Consider the following 20,244-nt stretch of genomic DNA (forward strand, 5'->3'; position numbering starts at 1 on the left):
ATTCCTAGACATCTCTTCTTTATTTTTTCTTAGACTATTTTTTCCTTAGGCTAACTACAAAGTTAGATTTTTTTAAAGGTGGTAAAAATTTAAGAGAAAAAAAAGTAACAAATAATCTACAGAGAGCTTTAGGCTTTTGCTGTAAAAATCATTCCATGTATGGAAAAGTTACTGTTAATTCATCTGTTAGTCCAATAATAGACCCACTGAATAACTTTATTCTGCTATACAATAATACATGCATTTTATTTATAATAGCATGTGATAGTCGGTGGGTTATGCCTTATCTTATAAAATCTAATAAGTGTTGCTTGCTTTAGAAGACCCATATTAAATGATAAACTCTTATTTTCTGATTTCTTAAGACTGTGTAACATCGTCCTTTATCCCTGTCAAGCCTTTCAACGTGATGTCTCAGTCAGAACCTACAGTGGAGGTGGAAGAATTTATTTATGATTCAACAAAGTATTGCCGTCCATACAGAGTATACAAAAATCAAATTTATGTCTACCCCAAGCACCTCAAGTATGATAGCCAGAAATGCTTCAACAAGGTATGACACACATTTCCGAGGTCTTAGTTCATCTCAGTTTGCTGTATATAGATCACACACGATGGTTCTTGAAAGAGCAACTTCAAATAACTCTGAGCCAAGACTTGAAGAAAGTGATTAGCCAAGGGTGGGTTCGTCCTAGAATTCACTTTAGGATTATTCAAAGACAAATGCATTTTTCAGCATCTTGAAGTGTTACAAAAAAGGTATCTGTAGACAGATTTTTATTTGGGCCACTAGTTCACCAAAAAGGACACTGAGACTTATTATTAATTATAAAAGCTCTGCCTACAGCTTCGGCTTGTCCTACCAGCTCTTATAACTTAATTTAACCCATTTGCATTTATCTATTTGTTGCTACATGGCTCGTGGCTTTTATCTCTCCTCCTGTGTGCCTTGCTCCCTCTCCAGCTGGCTGGTAACTCCACCTTTCTTCTTCCCTGAGACTTCTCTGTCCCCAGAAGTCCTGCCTAACATCTTCCTACCTAACTCTTGCCATTCAACTCTTTCTTAAACCAATCACAATGACATGTCTTCACACAGTGTAAAGGAATATTCCAAAGTAGTTATCTTATAGTTGTTCAGCTCTGAATTGTTTGAAGATACATGGTTGTGTAATACATTACTAATCCTTTTTAAAATCAGCCTAACATAAATTTGATCTAGACCATTTTTTTAGTTTCTTATAATACCCTGAAAATAGCATGCTTAGTTCTGTACTGTGAGCTTTTTTGTTTCCTTTTAACAAATCTCTCCAAATCCTGCTGCTTCTGAGGACCATGGATAATGTCACAAGGCAATGCTGGTTATTATACATTTTTTTTCAGATTTAATTAGAAGCTACTTATTTTAGGCCCTTATATTGTTTAGGGTGTTATTTAAGAGGAAATTACCATCTCTATTTTCCCCCCTCACTATAATTTCAGGCACGAAATATAACTGTGTGCATTGAATTCAAAAACTCTGATGAAGATGGTGCCAAGCCCATGAAGGTGAGTCACTTGGGAACACAGCATGAGAGGGAAAGCAGGTGCTTGGTCCTTTGCACCACTGGGGGAGCTTTGTATGAGTATGGTGAATGAAGATCAATTTCAGGCATTTGTTTAAGATCTCCTGAAATTGTACATGGCTCAACAGCCATCACTAGCGCCATCTATCAGAACTGTTAGTCTCCCACAGCTCCTCACCTCATGATTTGGAAAAAGGGAAGTTATTATAATGTGAAATTACTACAATAATTCCCTGTGAAAAGTCTGTCTTGTGCACAAACTAGTCTACCTCTTGATTCAGCATGCTTGGCTTGTAGCAGTACATCCAGCTTGCCTTTATGCTGTCTTCACATAAAGGATTCTATACACAGGCCTGTTGGTTAACACAGGATGTCCCTGGAGTGCTCATATTTATGAACAGGACAGTAGGTTAATGCAAGGTGTCTCCATAGAGCTCACATTTGTGGAGCCAAGTGTCTAAGGAACTAGAAAATGATTCTGAAGAAACAGTCTACACTGCTGATCACCTGAGTTAATAATACCACTCTTCAGGCCTATAAAATTTAAACTGGGCTGCCTTTTTTAGCGTTCATACATGATATGTTCTGTTTTTAAGAGTTAACATAACAAAAAGATCCCCTGTATAGCCTGAAAAAATAAACAGGAAACCTATTTCTACTGAGACTATGGTCAAATCTTCTAGGTTGATAATGTCTAACTAACCCTACCATTGCCCCAGGTTATTCCTCATAATACCATCAGATATAAACAATACTCTGATGATGCTAGCAGGTAATGTGTAGTCTTATTCCAAAGAGTGTGCATGAACTTAAGAATGAGCTAACTCACCTAGGATAGAGAGGCATTCTTCTGTGTAATCTTGAGCCACTGTGAACATCCTTATAGACGGAGCTTTTCACAGAATTAGTATCAGAAGTGGAAAATTAGCATGTGATGTCATGTTAAGCAAACAAGACAATGTCTGGGTAGGAAGCACAAAGCCCCCCCCCCCCCAATGCAGTGCTTCTAATGTGGATGAACTAGGAAAGAAGGGCAACAGCAACTGTGTGGGCTTCCTGCTTCATTACCTTATTAATATCATACAGAGACATGGGGTGCCCCATGATATAAGACTAGAAGAGAGGTCATGAGCTCCAGGCATATGTGCCTTCTCACCTGTTTGAGTCATGAAAGCCTAGCCAGTCCTCCGGCCTGATAAGAGGTTAGGATTTAATATCAAAAGCTGAGTCTATCCTGCTACCTCACCTTCATGGGTAGGCATTGGTTGGCATGGAACTGGGGTCCAGCCAAGGCTGAGGACCTTAACTCTATCAGAAAGTCATGCTTCAGAGGCCTATCTTGAACACTAACTCATATTTATGGCAATCAAAATGGGCCAAGGGTGTCCAAAGTTAGCTGGATGTCATCGTAGGAAACCAATCCGAGTGTGTTCTGGAATTGACTTTTTTCACCTGGGAATATTTTTAGGCACTCATTTTGTTCCCCTCCTCACTTTCTGAACAGTGTATTTACGGAAAACCTGGAGGGCCGCTCTTCACTTCAGCTGCCTACACAGCTGTCCTGCACCATTCTCAAAATCCAGATTTCTCTGATGAGGTAAGGACCAGACCCCAAAGCCTCCACCTGAGACTCATGGGTGAAAAGGTCTAGGAAACCCTATGTAGACTACATCTCAGATTGAGGACCATGGCGTACACCTCCCGAGGCTCTACAGTGACACTAACTGAAGTGACTCTGGCTGGTGATAGTCCTGGTGTATGCTACAAATTCCTACAGTTGTGTATAGGACTGAGCTTCAAAGAAAATGATGGCTTTATTTTATCATTCTTTTCAAATAATGTAACATGAGGGCCAGGCTTGTTGGGGTTTCTGTCCTGCCCAGTTCCCACAGCCAGCAAGTCCCAAAGAAAATCACACAGAGAGTCTACATTAAATATAAACTGATTGGCCCATTAGCTCAGGCTTCTTATTAGCTCTTGTAGCTCATATTAACCCATTATTCTTATCTAGGTTAGCCACATGGCTCAGTACCTTTTTCAGCAGGGCAGCTCCATCCTGCTTCAGTGGTCTGGGAAGGACTGCGAGGAATGGGCTTCCTCCTTCCCAGAATTCTCCTGTTCTCATGGCCCCGCCTCTACTTCCTGTCTGGTTGACCTGCCTATACTTCCTGCCTGGCCAATTATCGTTTATTTAAAACAGGATTGACAGAATACAGATAATTCTCCCACACCAAAATAAGACTGTTTTTTTTCTCATTTATTTTGTGGGTGATTTTAGTAAAGATTATATTAGATAGCTTTACTAGTCAGTATGTATGTGATGGCAGGATGTCTAGACGTTATGAATCAACACTATTGCTCTCAGTTGCATGAACTTCACTGGGCTCGGTCCCCTCATCTCATGGTTAGAAGTGTGACTTGTCCTAGAAAATTCAACACTCTTTTTGTCCTCCTCCAAAGCTCTGAGAATCCAGCACTGTTCCCACCTCCTGTTATATAGATGAAGGCACTGGTTTGAGTAACTTTGCCAGGGTTGTACAGCTACTAAGTGACAGTCAGCATTCAAACGAGGCCACGTAGCCCTGGAGAGAAGCTTTCCCACTTCCTGTAACTCATAAGAAGTGTCACTGGGCTCGTGGTAAATGGCTACACACATATTAACTATGTTATAGACAGCCTGAGACAAGTTTCAGTGATTAAATCCAGCTTCTAACCCTAAGAGACAGTCTGAACTATTACAGCCAGCTAGGGTTTTATATGAGTTCCTTTATTGACGCCATAACAAATTAGCGCCCTTTAGTTGCTTAAAATAATACACACCATTTACAGCTCTGGTGGTTAGAAGTCTGAATAGGCTATCATGTGGCTGAAATAACGATGCCAGTGAGGTAGAATGCCTCCAGAAATTTCTAGAGGAAGATCTGTTTCCTTGCCTCTTGCAGCCTCTAGACACCACCTCATGCCTTGGTTTTTGACTCTTCTCCCCTCTACCTTTTATAAGGACAGGCATAGGGCTAGAAATGTAACTCTGTTAATGAAGTGTTCACCTAGCATACCTCAAGTCCATATCCATGGGTTCTGGGTTTTAGAACACAGAGTCACCTTTGGGAGCCATCTCTGTCCACCACCCATGTGACATATTTGTCCTTTTCCAACTAATTAATAGAATCCCCTGACCTTACTTCCTACATCCATGTCTACTAAATGCTCTTATTATCCTCCATCAATCAAGGTAAGGGGATTTAGAAAGAAAGAAAGAAAGAGAGAGAGAAAGAAAGAAAGAAAGAAAGAAAGAAAGAAAGAAAGAAAGAAAGAGCGAGCTAAGGAAAGAGCTATTATTACATTACAGAATATTTGCCATATTGATTGACCTTTTCACATAACACATGTGAAAGATGCATTTTCTGTAGATGTAAGAATTTCATAAATTAGTGTTCTCAGTCCCTCAATGCTGTTAAGTCTGGCTTTTAATCTTTTTTTATTTTCTTATATTTCCTGACATCTCCTAAAACCCATGAGCTTTTCCAAGTGGCATGTAGATTATGAATCACTTAGTGGTGGTCTTTGCAGCATAGATTTAATACTAAGGTTTGATTTTCTTGATTACAGAAAAAATGATTGCACTAACTTTAAAATAGGTATAAATTATCCAATGCATTGTTATAACAAAATGTAAGTATTTGCAGGATTTCTTTTTTGTTGTTGTTTTGTTTTTTTAAATTGAATTATTTGGCTTTTAATACACATTGTCTTTATAAATTTTTCATATTAGTCATCTACCAGATGTGGAGCTGATAAAAATCTTTTCCCATTCTCTAGGCTGCTGTTTTGTCTTGATGACAATATCCTTTACCTTTCAGAAGCTTTCAATTTCATGAGGTCTCATTTATTAATTGTTGGTCTCAGTAAATGTGATGAGTGTTTTATTCATACCAGAATAGAGAATGCATCTTTAATAAATGATTCAATTTAAACTGGATGTAGGTGTATAAAAATTTAAACTGGATGTCAGTAAATAAAAATAGATCCATAAAATTGCCCTGCACAATGCTCAAGTCCGAGTGGATCAATATAGAATCAGACACCTGAATCTGCTAGAAGAAAAAATAGGCAATAGCCTTGAACTCATTGAGAGTAAAAGAAGACTTTCTGCAGGATTTCTAAGTCAGGGATTGTGAAGGCTAATTTTATGTCAACTCCACACAAACTAGAGCCATTTTAGGAGAGACCCTCAGTTGAGAAAATGTCCCCACCAGATTTGCATATGGGAAAGCCTGTGGTATATTTTGTTGCTGTTGTTGAATGTTTTCGGAGAACCCAGATCACTGTGGACAGGGCTTCCCCTGGGATGGTGGCTCCGGGTGCTATAAAAGCAGTCTGTACAAGCCAAGAAGAGAAGTCAGCAAACAGAACTACTCTGGGCCTTTTGCTTCAGTTCCTGTCACCAGGTTCTTGCCCTGCTTGAGTTCTTGCCTGACTTAATTTGAAAACGGACTATGATGTGGAACTGTAAACTTAAATAAACCCATCCCTCCCCAAGTTGTTTTTGGTCATGAGATTTTATCACAGCAAGAAAAACCTTAAGACAAGGATGCTTTCATGACCATGTAGTTAACTGGGTTCTGGAATACTTGGTGCATTGCTATGTAATCTTGAAGTGGGCTAAGAAAAAACTTTCTAGTGTTCTGCTTATGATTATGGATTTTGAAATGTATACTGGATTGTGTAAGTAGGTTAGTGCACTGTTGTACAAATAGTACATTAGCTTGTAACTCATCAAAATCCAGGGATCCTCAAACTGTATCATAAATGAGACTTATCTGGAAGACTCATCGAAACAGAATACTCAGATTTGAAATTCAACATGTCTGAGTTAGGCCTGAGATTTTATGGTTCCCAGATAACACTGATGCTACCATTTCAGGGACCACACTGTGAAATTTAACAGTCCTAAGCCCTTTTTAAAACAGAATGACAACAAACCAGAATATTCACAAGACATCTAATTAGTAATCTATGGGCTTTATTAACTGCTTGACTTGACTGTTCTCAGAGCAACTTAGTGACTCATATAAAGCTAAGTGCAAGTTACCGGGATAGGCTCCTGGAATCCTGGTATGCAGGGGTCATCAGAAGATGTAGGACTGTCTTGGAAACCCCCTGTTACTAACTCTACCATCTCTTGCTCACTCAGAGACCCCAGTATCTCTGGCCTTAAGTCCCACCTCTGTAGTGTCCCTATCACAAGACAATGAGGAAATTAAGTGCATGTGACAAAGCTTTGATACCTAATTTAAAAAGTGACATAAAATGTAGGTGGTTATTTCAAACTCTTTCTTTCCAGAAATATGGTATAAATAACCCATGTCACTCTTATAGTTTATATTTGTGTTTAATCAAAGGCATCATTAGCAATCCTTCAGCACTGCTTCATTAAATGACTCCTTACTGGCTATGGCAAAAGTCATTTCATATGTTTGTGTTGTATTTAGAGAGACAAAGGCCAGGCTTCCAGTTACCTTGTTTACAGCCACAGTTCTCAGTGATGTGCACATGAGTTGCCTGGGTACCTTAAAAGGCAGATTTGGATTCTGAGGCAGTGTCTGAGTTCTGAATGGCTAACAAGTGTTCATTTAATACCCATGCCCACGAGCATACTCAGGAGGCCAGGAGTTACAGTTTCACTATGTTTGTTTGTTTGATTGCTTGTTTATTTGTTTTGTTTTTGTTTTTTCAAGACAGAGTTTCTCTGTGTAGCTTTGGAGCTTGTCCTGGAACTAGCTCTGTAGACCAGGCTGGTCTCCAACTCACAGAGATCCACCTGCCTCTGCTTTCCAAGTGCTGGGAATAAAGGCGTGTGCCACCACTGCTGGTTTATGGTAGTTCTTTAATGTCTATCTTCTTTACACTCCGTAGTTCTGTTGGTGAATTGGTGCTTTTGAATATGTGTGTTTAATTGATACTCTGGAAGCATAAATCATGTGATGAGAGATACTACACAATCTAAATTGTCATCTACCACAATAAGATATAAAAATCACATATTAATACATTACAGCCCGCAGACTGAATATTTGTTGAGGGTTCTATCATTTTGACTACACACGGACCTAAATTTCATTCCTGTGCTGACATTAAGCAAATGATTTTAATCTCAACCCAAATGTGGTGTCTTTCCCTGCAGGTGAAAATTGAGCTCCCAACACAGCTCCATGAAAAGCACCACCTTCTGTTTTCTTTTTATCACATCACGTGTGACATCAATGCCAAAGCTAACGCCAAAAAGAAAGAGTCCCTGGAGACTTCAGGTACTTACAAGAAGTGACCCAAAACAGGTCAACGTGACATATGTCTAACTTGAGTTGGAGACCATTTTCAAAAGATATGATTTATTGATTCTTAAATGAAGTTGCTGTTTATAGTGAGGGGTACATTTGTACTTCTTAGCATAGAGGTTTGTGTTCATAACCTTCTTCGTGTTGCTTCTTTGCAGTGGGATATGCATGGCTTCCTCTGATGAAACATGATCAAATAGCTTCTCAGGAGTATAATATCCCAATAACAACCACCCTGCCTCCTAATTATTTAAGCATTCAAGATTCTGCAAGTGGAAAGGTATTGAATAGTGTATAATTTACAAATTTTTTTTTTAAAAAATCAGCTATGAAACAAGGCTATCCTTTATACTCTGTTATTTAAACTAGCATGATAGTGTGTGTGTCCATTGCAATTTTATGAAGTTAACCTACAATAATCCTACTCTTATTTTACTGTGGCCACTAAAAATTAATCATTAAAAAATGACTCTATGAAAGTATGTCAGTCTCCTCTCCAAAACTTCCAAATGAATTTGCACATTTTCCCATCTCTAGAGCGATGTGGCAATAATGACTCAGAACAGCAAATTAACATAAATTAAATGATCTGATTCCCTTATCTCATTTTGTCGGTGATGGTAGCAAACTCTTTCTTGCAGCATGGTGGAAGTGATGTTAAATGGGTCGATGGTGGGAAGCCACTTTTCAAAGTGTCAACATTTGTTGTATCAACAGTCAACACTCAGGTGAGTACCATGTCCTACAATAGAGACATAGACTATGATGCAAAATAGGATGGTGAGTCCTCCATCTGTAGGGAGAAACGCATCATGTCATGAGTTGTCAAAGGGGCAGGTGGCTGAACTTGTCAAGAAAAATGCTTAAAGTGTAATCTTCACCTCTTGAGATAGACAAAATGCCCTAACTCCTTAAGTCATAAAACTTGAGGCCAAAATACGGAACCATCTTTAGAATGTGGCCATTCGCTCATAGTATGATTTCCTCATACTTACAACACCCAGGTCTAGAACCTGTTCGATGGTTTAAAAAAATACTTTTTACGTTTACCACGAAACTAAGTCTAATTCCCATGCCTACCCAGGACAATGAGATAGACAGGACTTCACTGGAGGGTCAATTTGGCCAGCTGCTGACTTTGTTGCTGAACAAGTCACTTTAACCTCTGTGGTTCCTAAGTCCTCATCAGGAAAATGGTACACATAAAATATCACTACTTAAGCTTTTGATGGAAAGCAAAATAAGAAAATTCACGTGAAAGCAATTCATGAGCTATCACGTGCTGTCTACACATTCATAACTATTAAATTGTAATTTTATTCTTTCTGTTGTAAGGCAGCTTTTCTGTTTCATACTGTTTTATCTAAACCACATATTTGATTCCTAAGAATGATGAAATAATCCAGAGACCACATAGAGATAAGCACATAGATAATACAGATAAAGATTCACAGATACGCTTTTAAAATCAACGAAGTTCAATGTTTCAACGATACTTTCATCCTCATCCTTAGTCCTGGGTCCCACAACTAATTACCCCACTTCATCTTGCTTGCCAAGGTCCAAGGCTTCCCCACACTGTGGTTTCCAACTCATACTCCGTTTCCCAAGATGCTTTGGTTACTTGCCTTTCCTCAGCCAGATAGGAAGGCACCTGTCTTTTCTTCCTGCCTTCTGCGCATCAATCTGGTTGACTCAGCCTGATCATTCCAATATTAGATCAATTGTCACTTCTCCTAAGTCTTCCTGGTTCCCTGAACCTGCAGACAGTGCTGTGCTGTCCTGTAACCTGCACAGATGGCATCTTGTTTTTATTGTGATGCACTTCTCAAGTTGTAAATCATCAGGTGCATGTGGAAGCACATAGTCATGGTGAACAGTCCACAGGTGAAGTGATCCTGTTCATCCCAAATCCTGTCTGTCCCGCCTTTCTTCTGTCGAAAAGGCCTACCAGGGGCCTGACACACAGCCAGCTTTCCCTAAATAATAACTAACTGGCCAAATATATGGAGACATATCTAAGAGGAAAACAACTGTCTCTAATTAAGAAATAAATAGGAAATGGAAACATCACCACTCAAATGCCAGTATAATGAAAACACATGCCAAATGCCCGTCTAGAATTTACTTCAAAAAAAAAATCACAAATATGTTCTCAAAACTAAATTTTCTTTCACTTGATTGAAAGAAAAATCATTTGAAACATAACTCAACTCAGAACTTGGAGAAATTCCAAGCAGATTTCAACAGCTCAAAACCAAGATGTCTTGGGATGTATGCATGTCGCAGTTTTTGTTGTGTCCTGATTCCAGGCTGATACAGACACGTTAAACCTGGAAATGTTACTAGGCATGTCAAAGACAGCATGGTGCAAGAGAGATTTCTAAAGATCTCTGGAATTTGGACTGAAGAAATTAGGAACATTGAAAAAAGGAATAAAGAGAAGGAGGGATGAATAAAAAGATGGAAGGGGAAAAGAGAGACAGGCAGGGAGGTAGGTAAGGAGGGAGAGAAGAAAGGAAAGAAGGGAGGCAGGCAGCCAGGGGATGTCACTCTCTAGTCAGAGCCAGAGGGATAAGAGAGCTGAGTATGAAATGTGCGGGCATCATCATCCAGAGTGCTGTAGTCACTTGGGGGTCTTCAGTTGAGCTCTCTGTCCACAGGGGAAAAAAAGGCTCTAAGTCTGATTTCTTGGGAAATCATTCTTAGAAGTGCTTGCCGCCCTAGCTCTGAGTCTATGCACCACCACAATAAACACTTCTGTTGCCTTTGCAGGACCCACATGTGAATGCATTTTTCCATCAGTGCCAAAAAAGAGAAAAAGACATGTCTCAGTCACCTACCTCGGGTTTTGTCCTTGCTTGTAAGGTAACATGACATGCAGATTGAACGGTTTGTGGGATAGAAACTGGCAAATAAATCCTATTTGCCACTGAAAACTAAGAAGTAAAGATTTTTAAGGATTTTAAAAATGCAGATCAGAGAGCCAATGAGTTTTACTTCATTCTTTCTACATAATTCTGTTTATATTAAAAAAAGGAGAAAAGGCAAAGATCAGTTTTTTATCCAAAACAAAAACAATTGAAAATTAGAATGTACTTACCATTGCTAATTAAGCAAAATCCTTTCAACATAACCTACACCTTTTGCCACAGCAAAGAAGGAAAGCGAGTGGTCAGATAAAGGGGAGCTACGGTGATCACGTGATCACATCACAGTCCTGAAAACACCTGCAGACTGTGCTGAACTACTTCCCGCTTATTCATTTGTGTTTTTCCCATCAATTCACTGCAGAACTTATTAAATGTGGACAAGATCCACTCCATCATGAGCTTCCTGCCCATCATCTTGAATCAGCTCTTCAAAATTCTAGTGCAGAACGAGGAAGATGAAATCAGTGCAACCGTCACCAGGTATCCATAGTAACACTGGGGGCCCAGACTGTAGAACCTTTGATCAGACAGGATCCTGATGCTATGATTCTGACTATCCATATTTGTGTACATTTCATGTGAACACGCATTTCAGATTTAAGCACTTCTCACCCTCATGCCCTTGTTTTCAGACCCCTGACTATTATCATTAGCAGAATGCTAGATTTTTTCTTTTGTGTTTTAAACATTTTGTTTTGAGACAACTGTAGATTCATAAGCAGTTAAAATGGATAATATGGAGAGAAAAAGTTTCTTCACTACTTAGTATCCCCCACTGTCAACACACACACACACACACACACACACACACACACACACACACACACACACACATTTGTGTATGTATGAAATTACACAATGTGCAATCATTTGGCATTAGCTTTTTCATGCATCACAATTCTCTAAAAATCCACCCAGGCTACCCACTTATCAGTAGGTCACTTCTTCTCATGGATGAGTAGTATTCTATGATATGGATTGTACCACAGTGTGTTTAAGAATTCGTTTGTTGAAAGATATCTGAATTTTCCCATTTGGGGTTATAACAAATAAAGTCACTATAAATACTCTTATGTAAATTCTATGTCAATGTAGCTCTCATGCTTTACTTCTGACTTGGATCCATGATAACACAATGAGTATACAACTCATTGATTGAGCATTAGAATATTTTTTCAGAACCTGCTAGATTGTTTGCCAGAATAGTTGTATCATTTCACTGTCCCACAAAAAGTTTGTCTGTGTTTTTGTTTTACAAGACAGGGTTTCTCTGTGTAACAGCTCTAGCTGCCCTGGAACTAGCTCTTGTAGACCAGGCTGGCCTCGAACTCATGGAGATCTGCCAGCCTCTGCCTCCTGAGTGCTGAGATTAAAGGCATGCGCCACCATCGCCTGACTGCACCATTTCTTTTCTTTTGTGTTAAATTTGATCACACCATACTCTACCAATATCACTAATAAGTCTAGTAATGAACTCAGAATTCTGCATTTATGTTATTTTGAATTAATAATTTGATCATATATTTGTTTTTTACTTCAAAAATAGCCATAGCGTTCTAAAGAAAATCACAGCTAGCATTAAAATGTTGACTGTATCTTCCTTGCTCAAAGACATATTAGTTATCTTTTCTACAATGAAGTTTTTAACCTTGATTTTAAAACAAAACCCTGAAGTTCTTGGAAAATAAAGTGTCAATATCAGTTCCCCAAAGATCCAGTTCTGAGCCCAGATTGGAAATCCCCAATGGTTCCATCCAGCTAGTGTCCCTTTCATCCGAGTGTATGTGTCGATGTTGACAAAACTTTTAAATATTGCAGTTTAGAGATCTGTTAGAATTTCTGAGTTTTCCCAAAGCTCTCCAAGGCAGTGACTGGTCATGTTAATATGAAAAGTTCTCACTGTACCACTGCCTCGTGAAACCCTAGCCCAGCTAATGACGGAAATACACAGCTTAACCTAATCTCTTTTTCCAAAAATAGGTCTTCTGCTCACAGGTTGGAAAGTGAGCCCTTTATAATGGAACATGGTCATTAATCAGAGTCTAATTAGGTACTTACAATGATCCCTTTTCCAGGAAGACAAGGTCAGCAAGTGCAGAGACCACAAGTAGTGCATTCAGCTCAGAGAAAACGTCTCCAGCGCAATATTACACCCTAAGACCTTCCTTATAGCTTAGTCAATTCTTGGAATACTTCTGTTTGGAAATGGTGCTGGAAGTTGGCTCCCAGGTGTTAAAGATATATGAAGTGTCCTCCGCTGGGGACTGAGGAAGGCCAAAGAAGAGTGTGAACTATTTGGTTCATTCATTCATGCATTCACTCATTCATGAAATACCCCATTTTCCAAGTATTCTAATAAAATAGCATCTTTATACCCTCAGCCAGGCCACTGAACATCTTTGCTTTTCCAGGGTTCTGGCTGACATTGTGGCCAAGTGTCATGAGGAGCAGCTAGACCATTCCGTCCAGTCATACATTAAGGTAGGGAGTTGCCAGTAGGGCACTGATCATCCGCCCTGTGCTGTGTGGCTTGTCTCGTTCCTGCACTGTCTGCACTAAGAGGGAGGTTCTCACCCTGACGTTGGATGGTGCCCACCGTGTTCAGAACACGCGTCTACCTTAGCAGAATTCCATGTCTTTGCATTAATGGGATAGCTGTACTGTTTAAACGTAAAAACGCTATGTGCGTGTGGAAATGAATATTGATGTCAGAATGGTGGAAAAAGACAGAAGAGAAAGCTAAAAGTGTTGCTGCTTTGAAGTTGACATTAGAAATATATGAAACTTCGATGCTAATCAAGGAAGACACATCTGAGGGTTTATTGAATGCTCTGTGTTTCTCCTGTAATGTTTTCTTAGCTCTTTTTATTGTTTTCTCAGGCATTATTTCATTTTCCCAGTTACTGTGTATTTGTACCTGCTTCTGGTATGTTAAGTCCTTTATCTTCTGGCATGAACCATTTGCCCATCTCATCGGTGTGCACTGCTTCCTCAGTGTCCCTTGTCAAGTGTCCCCTTGGAGCTGTTCTAGTCTCATTTTCAATTGACTGTGGATTGATACCAATGAACTTGTGGTGATGTTTGCATTCCCATAGCTCTGCTCCAAACATCCTTTCATCGAAAGCAAATACAAGCATCCTAAATTACTTCATAACACATACGTTCCCATTTTGCATACACAGGCTGCATATCTCAAGATGTTATTTTTTAAAAGAAAATACATTCAAGTCATCTACAGCGACAAACATGTACATTCTAGATGTTTAGAAACGAGCCTGGAGAAAAATTGGGGCTTTTGTTACAGAAACTTCTTTTTTAAACAATGATTGGTGTCATAGAAACGTTGCTACAAAAGGAAATTGTTTTTAAAAATCTCATTCTGGAAGGAACCACTCTGGGATTCCACCTGCAAGGATTCCTATCTATGGATTTTCTGCCAGAAATGTTGGATGTTTTCCCCAAATGCCAAAGCGTGAATGTATGGCTCTCTTATAGTAGCCTGTATGCTAGAAAGAGCCATTTCACAGCTACTTCCTTAGGATGGAATTTTGCCTGCTAGGACCCTGACTTTAATTACCAACAGCTAATTACAGCTACAAATACCTTATAGTTTACTCTGCCTCATAGAGGGGCGTCACTTACTTCGCTAGTAGACTGATGGGTGTACTTGCTAATGTAATTATCTGGAGGGAGTTCATCTTCTCAATACGTAGCCCTCACTTTCTATTTCAATCTACAAAGAGAACAAATAGAATAAAACAGTTCCTTGAATCATCGTACACTTCATTCAGAAAACTTCATTTCAACTGTAGTATCCGTTTCCTCATTCAATGGAGTTGTTTAAAAATATACTAAGAACTTCAGTTGTTGTGGCGGTTTCTGTCATCACCACAGCCAGCTCCTGTGAGAACCTAAAGGCTCGGAAGCCTACTCTGTGGTGCCCTTGGAAGTACACCTTGGACCAGGCTTCATTCTCACCCAGGAATCATGAAATACCTGGACAAGAGTGTCACAATCTACAAACCACAAAAGGGATGGTTTGTCTCCTTTGTTCTAAAGTAGCTCAAATCCAGAGATATACTTACATGAAATTTCAGATGGACAATTCCTATATATATATTTTAGAATTTATTTTGAAATAAATACTTCCTAATAAGTACAACTAACATGTGAGTCATTAAATTAAATTCCCTAAACTGAGAAGTGAGAACCTAGAGTCTAGACAGTGGAGTGTCCCGAGAAGTGAGCCCCCGCAAACCTCAGCTGTCTCCTCTGATGCAGAGGAAACAGGCCAGATGAGGATCCAGCTCTGTGATCAGACTTTGCTGATGTATATAGACAGAAGGGAAACATTTAACAAATAGATATATATATTAAGCCCCATACCTAAAAGAATTGTAAAAAAAAAAAAAAAAAAAAAAAAAAAAAAGATGAGCTGATTCCAAGACATGCTTGTATATCCTTGGGTGATGTTATAATCATTGTAATTTATATTTAACCGCAAGTAAACAAAACAAAACACCATTTCAAGTTCAGTGGTACCAAGTGCTGCTAACTCACTCCATCTATAGTATCAAAACTGCACACATCCACCATATCTTTTTCAAAGATGTGTGTTTAAGCCAATCTAATTCAATGCTATGCTTCACAGGGGCTCAGAGCCCTGACAGTTCTAAGAATCAGGTTTGCAATGTTAGAATAGTCCAGGGCTAGTGGAAATGAAATACCCTTCAGGCTAAATAACTGCATAGGATTCAACAGTTGGTGGTGAGTTTGTCTTCATAGGAAGCTCAGTGCTTAGGGGAAACGAATTACCCTGAGCTGTAGCTGGTCTTATGAGTCCATCAGATTTTTGTCTCACCTTTGAGATGTGCCTCAAACCTCTGGGCCTACCATGGTTCTGATGGGCTTCAACATCCAAGGAAAGCGTTAGAGATCCAAAAGGAAATGTACTGTTCTCTTGCCTGCCTTCCCTCTAGGTTGTGGTCTCTTCTAAATTGTGAATATCATGAAAGCGATACCCTTTCTTGAGGCAAACCTGACTCATAAATAAGCTACTATAGTTCAATATGAAACATTTAGTGTTTTTGAAATATGTATATTCATATGTGTGTGTTGATGTTCTTAAAATATATGAAGAAATAAAAAAATTATCACCAAGAAAGTCCTTGGAAGAAAGGAAAGTAAACATCATAAGTGTTCTTACTGATGGCTGATGTTTACCAACCTCTTGACAGTTATGTGTAGCATAGGATGATAAAACCTGGGCTTGTGGGGATTCACCTCCTCACTTCTGGAAGGCACCCGCTTCCCCACTTGGCTATTTGAGTGGGTGCTCTACCCTTTCAGGATGAAGAATTGCTACCATGCCACCCGTTGCCAGTGGAAGGAAGAAGGGGAGTGTGTCCTAAGTAGGTGGGTTCAAGCCCTCCATGATTCCTTGACCCTGCTCAATGGCTCTCTGGCCCTTTCTCTTGATTTCTACAGAAAGAGAGCCAAGGGGAGCTTAGGTGAGCAAGGCCCTACTTCTGCAAAGACCCCCAAATAGAAGCCAGTGGCCCCTACTCTTATCATCAGGCCTCCACCGATTCCATGACTAAAGATGATACAAGCAGTTGAATATGAGAGATGAGTGATTTCAAAGCCTTTTAAGAGTAATTAACTTTGTTCATTTTTCTGGGTCTTCTTCAGTTTGTATTCAAGACCAGATCCTACAAAGAGAGAACGATACATGAGGAGCTGGTGAAAAATTTGAGTGATCTTTTGAAGTCAAATGATTCGACAATAGTCAAGCATGTCCTAAAGGTAATATTCTGCATAATAATACATAGATATTATATAGTACTTCATAATAGTACATAAGTATTATATATTACTTCAAAATAGTACAGAAGTATTATATAGTACTTCATAATAGTACATGAGTAGTATATAGTACTTCATAATAGTACATAAGTTGCTAGCAGATACAAAACTCTATGACTAGAAGGTGACAAGACCCACTGATTTCTACAAGTCATTTTCCTTCTAATTTCTAACATAAATTTCATATCAAAACTGAATTATAATAAATTATATAGTAAAAGAAGGGTCTTCTATATCAAGAAACAGAGAGGAGCAGGTTGCACCTGAGTTTAGTGCTTTGATCTAAAGACAGAATAAATTACTGTTAAGAACTATCTGAAATATTCACAAACAGTAAGTGTAGCACAAAGTTTGGACAGCTTTACAGTAGGAAAAAATACTTCAGAAGGGATTGTAATGGCATATTGACAATAGAGGGTGAGTGACAGCCAGTTTTTGGTCTCAAGTTGAAATGTTGTGGGGACATGAAGAAGACACCATGAAAAACCTATAATTCAACGTTGGAACTCTGAATTTAGATGCATTTTTTTTTGTCTATTGTGACTTAACAGATTCATGTGATTGGATTCAACTGATTGCAAATATCTAGAAAGACATCATACGCCATCAACATAAGTTCACAAAAATCTAATTCTGACAAACCAAGTAGTTTTTTTAGCAGCCTTCTGAGTAAATTTACTATATTTATTCAGTTGGTATCTTTCAGGTGCCTACCCTGAAGCAGTCAGACTCCTAGGCTCTTGGGATGCATTAGAGCAGTGGCTAAATTCCATGCCTTTGGAAGCTTATTGGGGGGAAATGAGCTGTTGATATGATTTAAACATAATTAGATGTTTCTGGCAAGTCGAATGGGAAAAGAAAGCATGGAACAGTTAAAAGGAATGAGCACACAGAGGACAAAAAGGGAGACTTTCACCTCTACTAGGGTAGGCAAGTTACCTGAGAGAGGAGACACTTGAGAAGGGCCATGGGGATTTTAAGAGTAGAGCATTGCAGGCCAGGAAAGGCCTTACCTGTTCAGTAAGGCTGTAACACGGTTCTGAGTCCGAGCGCACCACTGTGGACAAGGATGGGAGGGGTTAACTGAAATTAGAGAAGCTGTGAGCACTCTACCATGCCTATGGACCACATGGGTGTGAAGAGTCTGCTGAAAATGGAAGCAAATGACAGAGCAATTGGTATAATGACTAAAAGTGCATTTGGGACAGGAGTAGAGATGGAGGTGGTTGCAGCATGCCTTGGATTCCTTAAACATTCCTAATAGTGTGGCTTTCGCCTTCACTGTCGAGCAGACACTTTGATTTCTTCGGTGAAGTGATCCCTTCATTAAGCCACATCTGCTTCTTTAGAATGGACATCAGCCCTCCTACCCTTCACCTAAGTCACTCCCTTGGGCTTAAGGTGATGATCGACAAAGTGCTAATTACCCCAGCACTGAACCAGCCAAAAATTGGATGTGATCCAAATGTCCTCTGACAGTACAGCAACGAGGTTCATGACGGCTGAATATGAGATGTAGTGATCTGATCCGACCCCATGCTAATGACTCTTCCTCATGAGGCGCTAAGCAACCTTTGTTAATTTAAAAAGGCAGTCTCGGGGGAATAGGTAGGAAACAGCAAATTTTATGGGAAGTTCAGTGGTAGAATAAAGGAAATACACCTTCAGTGTGTAAGTATCAGTGGGAAAATAGTTAACACATAGAAAATTAGCACAAAATTGAGAGCCTGATGGTGAGCCTGCCACAGAGCTTTATTTTAGTTTTGTTAACTTAAGTGAAGCAAACATAATATCTCATGAAGAAATCTTTCATGAACAAATGCACAGAAAGTCATCTCAAGTGAACTGTCTATCTTTTAGCTTCAATTTTTGATATTATTAAATATATCATATATGATATATTTGAAATATATGATATATTTGAAATATATGAAATATAATATATGAGTTACAATTGTAACTTTGACAAAAGTCATCCTAAGGGTACAGAGAATACGTTACAGCCCTGGTCCATTTAACTTACTCATTTACTTTAAGGTAAAAAAAATAGGAATATTGTACAGTAACGGTCATAATTACCATTATTTTTACATAGATTAATAAATCTTTTATTGTCTTTTTCTCTTATAGCATTCTTGGTTCTTTTTTGCAATTATTCTAAAATCAATGGCACAGCACTTGACTGATACAAATAAAATTCAGGTAAGATCATAGGTAATATAGCAATGTAATATCATGCAACAGTTACACTAATGAACATGCTCTCATTAGTTCCACTTTTATTGGCTATGTAAAACCTTAGCAATTTAGGTTAATTGCTTTTTAAGTACAAGAAAAGATCACACATGTTAATAAAGGCCCATTCGGGAGCAGACGCCAAGACAAAATTACAAATGCAAGGGTCTATTGGGGAGAAGTAATTCTCAAGAACAAATGGAAAAAGAGGTAGGCAGCTCTGGCACCGATTAGAGAAAATGAACAAGTAAGGGGGTTGGTTAAAATGAGCCTGGCACTGATGAAGCATTCGCCCTGCCAGTTCATCATCTGGAAGCAGAGGATGCTCGCTGAGGGAATTGGGCACTGCACAGGTCCTGCTGGCAAGCCTCAGCCAGCTCCATCATTGAATGGAAGAAGCCATGAGGGATTGTTTAGGGTTGCAATATTGTTGCAGTATGAAAAATTTCTACACTAGCCTGGAATGAAGTATAACAAAGGTTTATCTGTTTGGGGATAAACTCACTCACAGAAAGGGTAGCGATCTGCATACATTGGGAACTGGAACTGAATCCAGCAGCCAAGAGACTTGCACATGCTTTTTGTTTGCATAAATAGTACATGAGACCATGCCCAAAGTGGGTGAGTATCTTGAAGGCAATTAGCTGAAAGAGTTCCCATATCATGATACGGCAGCTTTTTTCATGGTTTCCATTAGTTAAAGAAATATCTGGACTTCTGCGGTCCACAGTTATCATGACACATTGCACATACTCATGAATCTGCTGCTCCACCGCCCTCATAGGCCTCTCTTAGAAGAGGAGGGGTTGGTGGAATTAGCTTCAGGTCCCATCACAGCGGCTAGTCTTCTCAGAAGCCTAGTTAAACTCCCTCTGCAACCCATTCCAAGTCCTCTCACCTTAACTAATAGCTGGGAAGGTCTTGGTGACCCACCAGAGAGTGTGACCCTGGCCCTCCTTCCACAGTGGTTTGAATATCTGTCAACCTCACTTTTCAGCAGCCAAAGTCACTGTCAAGGTCACACTCCATGTGATCTGTGATCACAATCACAGTCAGGGAATGAGGACCCACCTGTGAGCACACAAGGGAATGCCTTGAGTTCTCATACACCGCTGTCAGCCCCCGTTTGGATAGAGCCAAGAGAGGAGCTCTAGCGTCCACCGCCACCTACCACTGCCACCACTACTACCAGGAGTAGCATCTGAACAGTATTGCATGTGGTGCGCATAGCAAATCAAGGACATTGTCCTGACTTGCCTTCCTGGTGGGGAATAGGCAGTGTCAGAGCTCCCTCTGGCATCCTCACAAGGACAG

General features: G+C 39.5%; 1 protein-coding gene across 13 annotated transcripts in view; it reads left to right on the top strand.

Moving 5' to 3' along the window:
- The window catches only part of Dock10 (dedicator of cytokinesis 10), a 250,045-nt gene that overhangs the window by 177,163 nt on the left and 52,638 nt on the right, over nucleotides 1–20,244 (top strand). For all 13 annotated transcript variants that reach the window (XM_026785421.1, XM_026785422.1, XM_026785423.1 and 10 more), the window contains exons 17-27: nucleotides 366–553; nucleotides 1,480–1,545; nucleotides 3,067–3,159; nucleotides 7,747–7,870; nucleotides 8,056–8,177; nucleotides 8,539–8,625; nucleotides 10,673–10,765; nucleotides 11,192–11,310; nucleotides 13,242–13,311; nucleotides 16,522–16,635; nucleotides 18,826–18,897. In XM_026785421.1, the coding sequence (XP_026641222.1) occupies nucleotides 366–553; nucleotides 1,480–1,545; nucleotides 3,067–3,159; nucleotides 7,747–7,870; nucleotides 8,056–8,177; nucleotides 8,539–8,625; nucleotides 10,673–10,765; nucleotides 11,192–11,310; nucleotides 13,242–13,311; nucleotides 16,522–16,635; nucleotides 18,826–18,897 (1,148 nt within the window). The remainder of the gene's footprint in view (nucleotides 1–365; nucleotides 554–1,479; nucleotides 1,546–3,066; nucleotides 3,160–7,746; nucleotides 7,871–8,055; nucleotides 8,178–8,538; nucleotides 8,626–10,672; nucleotides 10,766–11,191; nucleotides 11,311–13,241; nucleotides 13,312–16,521; nucleotides 16,636–18,825; nucleotides 18,898–20,244) is intronic.

This window comes from Microtus ochrogaster, linkage group LG2, assembly GCF_000317375.1.
Source record: "Microtus ochrogaster isolate Prairie Vole_2 linkage group LG2, MicOch1.0, whole genome shotgun sequence".
NCBI lineage: Eukaryota > Metazoa > Chordata > Mammalia > Rodentia > Cricetidae > Microtus > Microtus ochrogaster.